At 37.9% G+C, this 9,923-nt stretch overlaps 1 protein-coding gene and 1 pseudogene across 2 annotated transcripts; one reads left to right on the forward strand and one right to left on the reverse strand.

The window, feature by feature from the left end:
* Positions 1–465: 465 nt before the first annotated feature.
* LOC113296952 lies at positions 466–2,202 on the forward strand (annotated as a pseudogene).
* On the reverse strand, positions 1,700–8,275 carry LOC113296951. Of its 2 annotated transcripts, none has more exons than XM_026545322.1 (3): positions 8,005–8,275; positions 5,282–5,353; positions 1,700–4,077 (listed from the first exon to the last, which is right to left on the reverse strand). In XM_026545322.1, the coding sequence occupies exons 1-3, from the start codon at positions 8,012–8,014 to the stop codon at positions 1,922–1,924; spliced, it is 2,238 nt and encodes a 745-aa protein (XP_026401107.1). In that variant the 5' UTR covers positions 8,015–8,275; the 3' UTR covers positions 1,700–1,921. The 2 variants fall into 2 exon arrangements, with proteins under 2 accessions (XP_026401107.1, XP_026401108.1); XM_026545323.1 differs by lacking the exon at positions 8,005–8,275 and adding an exon at positions 5,609–5,627.
* Positions 8,276–9,923: the final 1,648 nt, after the last annotated feature.

Consider the following 9,923-nt stretch of genomic DNA (forward strand, 5'->3'; position numbering starts at 1 on the left):
TTTGATCGGGACCCAAACTCAAAGCTGGACAAAGTTAGGCTCCAAATGCAAAGGTATACCATTTTATGGGACCCAAAATCAAAATATCCCTGAAAATAATAACAAAACATGACTGACTGGCATGAAGGAAAAAGTTGCAGAGTGGGATTAGCAATGCATGAGTTAGGTTTAGCATGCATCACCACATGCGAACTTTAGCATCCGTAACCTTGTAAGAGCTCTTGTCACTTGTCGTCAAAAGAAAAAGAGCTCTCACCAGTCACCACGCACCAACTGCCACAATTGGGTCACGACCAGTAATTGCACTTAAAGCCCAATTGAGGTAAATACTTTGGCATGCACGTTCCGTCCAGCTGTAACCGCGTGTTACTTTCCTTTTCAGACTTGTTTCCCGAAATTTGCTTGCTAGCCACAAGGGCTATAAATATTCATCTTTGGGTGTTTTTTTTTATCGGTTCAAAAAATTCACTCTCGCATATCATCAGAACTCAACTTCTTGATCTCAGTTTTCATTGGAGAAGAAGAAAGATGGGAGAAAGGAAAGTCCAGTGTTATTACATTCCACCAGATCTTGATCCCGCAAAAATACCAAGAAGAGAACATAAGAAACAACAAGATTGCAGATGGATGCTTCCGATGAGTATTCGCTGCAAAACTTGCGGGAATTACATGGGCAGAGGAACAAAGGTTAATGCCCTTAAAGAAGTCGTAGATGGTGAGACATATTTAGGGATTCGAATCCATAGGGCCTACTTCAAGTGCTCTACATGCGCAGCAGAATTCACAATGAAGACCGATCCGTAAAATTCGGACTATATTGTTGAGTTTGGAGCAACCAGAAATTTCGAGCCATGGCGTGTCGAGGATCAAGAGGTGGACAAGAGAGAGGATGCAGAAGGGGATCCATTGAAATCTTTGGAGAATAGAACGCGGGTATCCAAGAGAGAGATGGACATAGACGCGGATATCGACCATGTGAGGTCTATTAAGGCGAGACATGCTAAGGTGAGTTCAGAAGCAATGCTTGAGGCCGTGCAGCGTAATGTCAAGGAAAAGGAGAAGCAACTGGAGGCGCAGGACGAAGCACTTGCAAAGTCAATTTTTCGTAATAAGGAAGTCGTTTTGAGGATCCATGGTGAAGAAGATCAGGCAGATTACAGGGATCCAACCGGTTCTCTGACGAAGAGCAGATTTCTGAGGCCTGCTAGTAGAGGAGAGAAAATGAACCTGTCGAAGTTGATATCCAAATCTTCTTGTGTTAGACTCTCGGTCATCAAGAAGCCTCGCACTATCTCAAAATCATGATTATAACGTTTTGCTTCGTAGACCGCCCAAGGTTTGTGAAACCTCTTGTTTAACCTGTTCTTATTTTTTCAGATTTTGCAATTTAAAACTGTAACAATGTAACTTAAATCTGATGGCCTTTCAACCTGACAAATATTTAGCAACCAGGCTAGTCTTGTAATAGTAAAATTATGCCATCACTAAAATATACAATAATAAACTAATACATTATCCATGTCTCAGTTAGCAACTGACACCTTCGTCCCCAGACGGCCAAACCCCAGGCATCAGAGAAGAAATAGATTATACTGGTGTACATGAATTTAGAGCTCTACCTAGTATAGCATATATGCAAAAGGGTTCCAGTTTGCATCATTAAAAAGCCTCGGAAAAAAATAGAAAAGAAACTGAGGCATAAGAGGATACTGGTAACTTTTCATAGTGGGGCAATTCCAACTCATCTATGTTCAGATTAATGCTTGGAAATTTAACCCAATTAACACATCAATCAAATGGAAATGCAGATATGAAAGAATCATAGAGATGGCGAACTAACATTTAAAATATAATAACAAACACAACTAAGAATACATGCCGTGGAAAATTGCAAAAAATAGGATAAAAAGATCTCGCCTTGTCAGCATGATAAAGAAGTACCAGCCCTGGAAGTACCTGAGGACTCTGCAACATCCTCTACTCTCATTGTTGCTACCACTTCAGCTAATTTACCTCGATCAGTTGAACCATCAATTACTCTATTTAATCTTTTCAACCAAATATCATAATCCACAGGGTAGGGGGTCCCACAAAGACTGTCGACATAGTCAGCAAATGCTTTCAAGAGGGCAGAAACCTCGCCCAGTTGCTGCTGTATCAATCGTCTTGCCCAGCATTTCTCTCTCCACTGCAATGCTGACTCAATAGAATCTTGCTGTTGCATTGACCCCCCACAGATGAAATAAAGAAGGTAAACAAGGCTTTCGGCATCTGAAGCTGGATATAGTTTACCTTGCTGTAGTGCATGAGTTGAAGAAAACTGTAGGTTCACTGCCGGGCTATCTCTATCTTCGAGAACTGCTCGACCCCATGAGATAGGAACATACATGAACCTATTTCTTCCTAAATGGGTATCAATAACACGGATTATGTTTTCAGGACAGATATCCCCGTGCTGAATATTAGCCATGGAGGCACTTCTTAAAGCTGATAAACAATCTCTACAGCATCGAAGAGCATCCTCAGTAGAAAATGGACCACTGCGAGAAATTATGGCTGATAACGGCTCTCCAATTGGGCGTGTAACGAGAATTGGGGTCCCACACCAAGGATGATCACATCGACCACCTGGACTTTGCTTCTTACAAGGACCAGAATGTAAAATTCTACCCGAGGCAACAATTTCAGGCAAATACTTGCTTGGGATTCCTTTCAAAATGTTTAATACTTTAGTTTGTCTCTGTACTTGATACCATAAACTCATGTCTTCCCAAGATGGCTCAAGCCTAGATGGATGGGAACCAATATATACAGTTAATAACTCGCTCGTGTCCTCCAAAGAAACAGCACTGTATGATAAACAATTTCCTCCTAGAAGTGTATCCTGTATCTGAAATCCTTGCTGCCCTAGTTGATCCTCAAGCACCATCATGTCACCTGGATTAAATTTCAAGTTAGACAATTGTTTTCTGAAAGACGAATCCTCTTCAGGCTCAAGTTCAACAATCTCTTCCTGTCTCTGGCTCTGGCTAGCCTTTAGTAAAGGGAGCAACCCATTATCGTTCTCATTGAAGCGGCACTCTATCCTACGTCTCTGTAGTCGAAGGCTGTGATCCGCAGCTAATGCAGAAATTGATTTCTTTGGTGGTCCTTTCCACTGAGCAATGGAGTAGTATGTTGCTAAAAGCAGTTGCAGAGTTCCCAAGTCTTCCCAATTCGCATTTCCTAGTTTGTTCCATATTCGGTCCACGGGAGAAATGCTTATGTCTGCATGGAGTTTGACCCATTCAACAACAGAATGGTATGGGTCGTTTGAATTATATTCAAGTTTGCTTAAATCACCGCCAAATTTGATTACTCCTCCAAATTTTGAATCGAGAACTAAAAGATTGACTGAATCACCACCGGCAGTGTTATATTTACTTAAACTCCTGGCGAGAAGTAGATGGAAGCCGTAAAAGAGAGCTTCGGAAAGTGTAGCTGCAGAAAACCCTATCTCGTTTCCCTCTGCAATATCATGTTTAAATAACGCAAATTCCACAACTTGATCCCATCGAACATGTGATTCGCTTCCAGTTTTACAAACCAATGCTGCTCCGGAGAGCTGTCCTAGTCTTCCCCTCATTATTGCCCTCTCAACTGTGTAGAACTTGGAGCCAGGATGTCTGGGACAGGATACAAAAAATGGGACAGGTCCATCTTGTTGCCAAAATGTATGCCAAAGGCCATCTACAGTTGCTCTAAGGAAATCTTCTAGAGCAAAATACTCATCCTCTTTCAGATCATTACTAGCATATAGGGAATAAGGCATACGAAAAAGCTGCTGGAATAAGACCCCTTCTAGAGCATAATCGAGTTTTCGCACTTCATCAATCAGAAAAGGAGATTTGAAAGGCAGCATTCTCTCAGCGGAACTTGTACTGGTTTTCTCCAAAATCCAGTCTTCTATACCATGCGAAAATGGCTCAATATCAATAAGTTTCTTTGAGTATTCTTTAAGTCCCTTGAACACTCTTCTTGATGTATGAATGTAATTGCTAGAAGTTGAGACCCCCGACAATCTATCAGGAGATATACCTACATCAAATAGTGTCCATTAAAGGAATGAGACCATCATGCTTATTTTCTGTGTCTTAAATGAACAAAATTCAAACAAGCGAGTTACACAGATAATTTGAGGAATATCAAGAAAAAATGCATAGTTAGTAAGAGAATATCAATGACAGAACTACATGAAATTAGTTCGAAGTCAAAATCTGGTTCTAGCACCTTACCAATATTTACCCTAATAAAAAATTGGCATACAGAACTAAAATTGCATTTCCGATGATTAATTTAATGTATTATATTATTTATATTGTGCCAGGGCCTATAGGTAGGACAGATAATACTTCTCATTCACCTTCCACACTGACTCATGTAGAACATAACGCAACTTATTCAACAAAATAGAGATAATTAAAACCAATGCACTCGAGTACTTTAACTTCTTAGGCTTCTGTGCAAAGTTGATGTTGGAAGTAGACTGGGCCTGGAGTTATCTTACGGAAAACAGCACCAAAAATCGGTGGGAAAACAATGCACAGTGGTGCAGTCAAAAGCTAACTTGCTAAGAGGGGGTCATCTGCATGTCTTTGCTTGCCCTCACACGTACAGTCGATTGACTTAATGTATTTCCCTCTGCCTACAGAGACTTACATTCAACAGTTACAGAATTGTTTTCCTTCCCTAATTGATCTTATCTTCCTTTCTAGCTATAGTTGTGTCTTCTATCATCATAACACCTAGCTCTCTTTCTCCTTTCGACTTGTCTTCTTACCTTTTTATTTCTTTTTTTTCTTTTTCCAAAGCATGCTTTTTTACTTTTGGTCACAAGTTCTTACTTTCTTTTCTTGATAAAACAATGAATCATGAAGAATAATTATTTAAGGCAAATAAACTACCCAAGTCCCATTTCCTGCTTCCTCTTTTTTTAAAATAATTACTGTGTCTTGTCTGAGACCATTGAGTCATCGTAGAAGAAGTAAGGCAAGCTTTACTATCTTATGCTGATGCACTAAAACCTTAAGGTTAATTCATTTATGTTAGCAGTTGAGAAGCCCATTTATGCAGCAATGATTTTTTATTTACTATAAATTGCTTAGATCCCAATAACAGCAGTCATCAATTTAACTGTGTACAGCATACGCAAGAGGAAAATATATATCAAAGTCCAGGTCATAATAATAGTTCCAAAGAGGATGTTAACAAATTCAATGACTATCCAGGTTGAAATACAAACCAGATCTAGACCTCCTAAAGCTGCCATCCAGACTTTGTCCTTCAATTGAGTCCAAATCCCTTTGATGGAAACCTGAAACACGACTGGTCAGAAATCAATACCCATCATTTTGAGAGTTTAAAGTAATCAAGACTTGATAGTTAATACTTTGGGAGTGCACACATTTTTCAATAACTAATGGTGCAAGAATACTTGACAAATAAGTGGACTGATAAAATATCTACAACTCAGAACAAATAAAACATAATTGGGAGAAGAAAGCTTGTTTGTTGGAGAAAAAATAAAAAAACACCTAAAAAATTTGCATCTTAGAGAAATAAATATTACTCGTAATTCACCGAGAGAGTCGAATATTCTATGGTACTTCCCTCAGGCCTCGGCCTCACCTGAAATAAACTATCAGCATCTGAACGGATACAGTAAACTGTAAAAGTATAGAAACTGACTGCTGCTTGTCAGAAGCTTGATATCAGAAAAGAGAAAGGCAACATCATATGACCATCAACCAAAGCAGACTTTCCTCTACCTAAACATCACTTAGGTTCAAGCATCGTATATTTCTTTCTTGATTGGCAAGTTGTGCTAATATTGTCCCAATTGGGAGTTGTCAGAAATTTGGGCGAACTTAGCAAGTTCAAGAGGGTAAAATGAGTCTCTCTATATGTTTTTTGCTAGTATTTCTAGCATAATATTCTATGGTTCTTCCCTCAAGCCTCAGCCTTACCTGGAATAAACTATCGCATCTGAACAAATATAATAAGCATTGAAGCTTGAGATCAGAAAAGAGGAAAGGCAACATCATATGACCATCAACCAAGGCAGACTTTCCTCTAACTACACATCACTTATGTTTAAGCATCTTATTTTTCTTTTCTTGATCGGCAAGTGGTGTTAATATTGTAACAATTGGGAGTTGTCAGAAATTGGGCCAAATTAGCAAGTTCAAGCGTCTGAATTGGGTTTGTCTATGTGTTTTTGCTAGTATTTCTAGAATCAAATTGGTGTCGTTCACCTAAGAGAACTGTATCATAATATAATCTGAGGCTGATGTATCTTACATTATTCAATTGTCTCTAAGACTGTAATTCCCTTCATGCACAAGGTTTAAGATGCTTATGTCACATGCAGAATTAGCATCTCCTTCTAGCGAGCTATACACCCATCAAACTAAGAGACCCTTTTCATTTTCTTTCTTAATTTATTAATACCATCTTGGCTTCTTTCACCGCACTACCTTTTTGGAACTAATAAGTATTTGCATTTCCCTTTTCTTTTTTTTTCAAGTAAATAAAAAGAAAAAGCCAAATCACGCGTCTAGTTATGAAACAATGAAAGACCCACGCTGACGATACTTGCTGCTACTCTCTATGAGGAAAAAAAAGGACTATCGAAGATGATTTTAACTTGAAACTGATACGATGTTGGACATCCAAGACATTCTAAGGTTTCTTACTCATTCAAGACTGACTAATTCTTCAGCTTGGAAGAGGAAATGATTTTTGTGACTCAGTTAAGAGCACTAGTAAGCCCCGTAAAATTGATACTTACCTGCAGGACACTATTATTTCCACTTGAAAACTAGTACTTAGCACTCTGAAATTCAACTAGAAGAACGTCATAGACTTAACATGGAAACCAAACTTGATATAACCGGCCGCAAATGGACCAAAAGACCATGCATCAAAATAAAGAAATCAGCAGTCAGGGTATAGTCACAAACGAATGACATCCAGGTTGACAACTAATGAATTATCAAGGAAAATAGAATTTCATGTACAATGAAAGAACACCTGCAACTGCAAGTGTTACAAGGAAAAACATGGAACTAACCAGGGAATTGAAATTTTATGACTTCTGATGTGATGTTACAAAGAAGGCAAGAGTGTTGTCATCAACTAACAATGAGCAGTGCCTCAAAACTAGTTTGTAGGTGACAATTCACTTCTATGTAAACACAATAATGGGATCTCAACTAACAATAATGACAATTCTATAGATCAACAGAAGGCGGATATGGTGTTGTTCATAAATAGGGTCTCAGCATAGAAAGTATCAATTTTATTTTATTTTTTTGATCCGTAAAATGATTCTGTTATAGTATAGAAAGTATCAATTGCAAGTTTGCAGCAACACCAAAGGGTTAAACTTGTAGCAAGGAAATGGAGGTTACTCTGCAATAAATTTGAAGTGTTTGAACCTAACTCGAACTGTCATTCAAATTGACCTGGCAATCAAAATGGAGTAGGAACCACAATGCTTTGTTACACTGTGTTCATTCTGTATATTGGGTTCTCTGGCATTAGTCTAAACAGTAGATTATAAAGGACTTATTTAATAAGAGGATATAATGATGGCAAAAAGCACATACAGAATGTTGGGTGGGAATGGCACATAAAAATTTAATTCCAGACATCAGCTCAAGTAATTTGCCATCAATGGAGTACATCAAACACAATAAATGGGTATAGGTTAGCTTTTATGGCCTAATGTTAGGTTAACTCAAAACTTATTATAAAATTTCAGTAGAAATCGAGAACGTTTTGCATCAATTCTATAAAATTACATGAAATAAATTCACAAATTCAAAGATCTAGAGCTACTAACTTTAGTTTACCATATACCCTTAAATCTTGTTCCTTTTAGCTAAAACCCACATCAAAACTAAACCAACATTCTTAAAATTTCTGAAGATAAACAAAAAAAAGAAGAAGTTCAGAACTTACCCATTTCCATAGTGAAGAAGAAGACCCAAAAATCAAACTCTCCGAAATCACCCAAGTGAAGAGATCTTCTTCTTCTCAAATTTTACAAACCCAAGTAACATTGTTAGCTTATCATCATCATGGTAAAAACATTTTGATTGAGTAGAGAAAAGAGGAAGAAGAAGAAGAAATTATTAGAAATGAGAAAAATGCTTCGCTGGTTTTTGTGGTTCTTTTTCTTATGCATTTCTTTCTTTCAAAACCCTTATTTAGTGAAGAAAATGAAATAAAAAAAATAAAGAATTTGATTTCTGAAATTTTAAGTGAAAGAGCTTTACAAGATAAAGTTTTTTTGTTGACGGCAATTTTGTCGGACCCATTTTACCCCCTAAAAAAAATACATAGAATATTATTCTCTCTGTCTACAGTCATTCCACCATTTGTTGTGTGTTCTCATGCGACTCTCATGTATGTACTATGCCGATACAGTTAAACATTGTTGGTGTTGTTATGTAACTGAAATTATAAAAGAAGAAAGATGGGAGGAGAAGACGGGAATTAAATTCCCCATTTCATTTCTAATTACTATGTTTCTTAAAGTAGTACACCCATGTTACATAAGGGGGTCGGCTATTTATAGCCTAACTGTAATCAGTTAAAAGGAATGACATACAGTCACGTTCAGAGACATCTGTTTACATTAGGTTATGCTTAAAAACTTGAGGGTTAAAATTAGTCTAGCTAAGATAAAGTCGCCAGCTCTTATCCTTTTCTTTGGAGGTGTAAAGAGGTGGTCAGCCACCAGAAACTTCTTTACATTACACGACACTCCCTCTTGGATGACCACCGATTTAAAATATTTTCTTGTCAAAGTTTTACTGGTGAAATTCAATTGGGACAAAAATCGGCCGAAGAGAAAGTACAACACCGGTAACTTTAAAGTGATTATGATCGTCACGAGTTTTCTCCTCTTGTTGATGTTGTGACAGGAAAACCATTCAGGAAAAACCTGCACTTAGAATGAGGTTGGTCGCCGCCAAAAATTTCCTTTTTTTTTGAATTGTGTTAGGAAAACCATTTGGGAAAAATCTGAACTCCGAAACATACTTCCTCCATCTAAATTGCGTTAGGAAAATCACTTGGGACAAAACCTACACGCCCGCGCCAGGAAAACCATATGGGACAAAACCTGAGCGCTTGTGCAAAACCACTTGGGAGAAAACCTGAGCACACAAGATTCATAATGATATCGACGTCAAAAAGGGCGTGTTGCTTCGTTAAAAAACCTCGTCTGGAAAACCACGTGGGACAAAACCAGACCAAAGGAAAAGTGTACAACGTACGTCTCCCGAAAATGGTGTTGAACATGCATATGCTGCCTCGTTAAAACCTTGACAAGAAAAAATCGTCGGGACAAAACCTTGGCGAAGGAAAAAGAGTACAACGCGTTTAAGTCCAGCGAATGATTCTACGAGTTTACTCCCCCTGAAGTATGATTTGGTGGTGCAAATATTATATAGCCTTCAGAAAACTGCTTTACGATTTGCAGTTTTATGGAGGATTGACTGCAGGTCTTGCGCCGAGTGCACCACTAGCAATGTACACTTCGCATTTAAATCATCCATCATTGCACACCAAATTTAGTTTTCCGCTTTAACTTCGGGCATAACAATGAAAGGCCTTTTGTAAACTCATAAATACCGTAGAATCAATTTCAGCCTCTAAAAGTGTAACCTGCAAACCAAAAGTTAGAACGCAACAAGATAACGCATGCATTATATTCGTATATATTCGTATATGGTACTCCTGGACCATAAAGTATTATTTGTACGTACGTATCAGATAGATCGATCACTTTCCACTTTTGGGAATTACGTAGAAATTGTGCTAATTTTAGTAGCACAATAAGTATTATCAATATCAAAAATTAGATACTCTAA

Source organism: Papaver somniferum, chromosome 7 (genome assembly GCF_003573695.1).
Source record: "Papaver somniferum cultivar HN1 chromosome 7, ASM357369v1, whole genome shotgun sequence".
NCBI lineage: Eukaryota > Viridiplantae > Streptophyta > Magnoliopsida > Ranunculales > Papaveraceae > Papaver > Papaver somniferum.

What these genes read in the sequence shown, in the direction of transcription:
- LOC113296951 (XM_026545322.1), bottom strand. An exon ending in CTTTAGGAGGTCTAGATCTG is followed by an intron (nt 4,078 to 5,281) that starts GTTTGTATTTCA and finishes TATTTGATGTAG; the next exon opens with GTATATCTCCTGATAGATTG.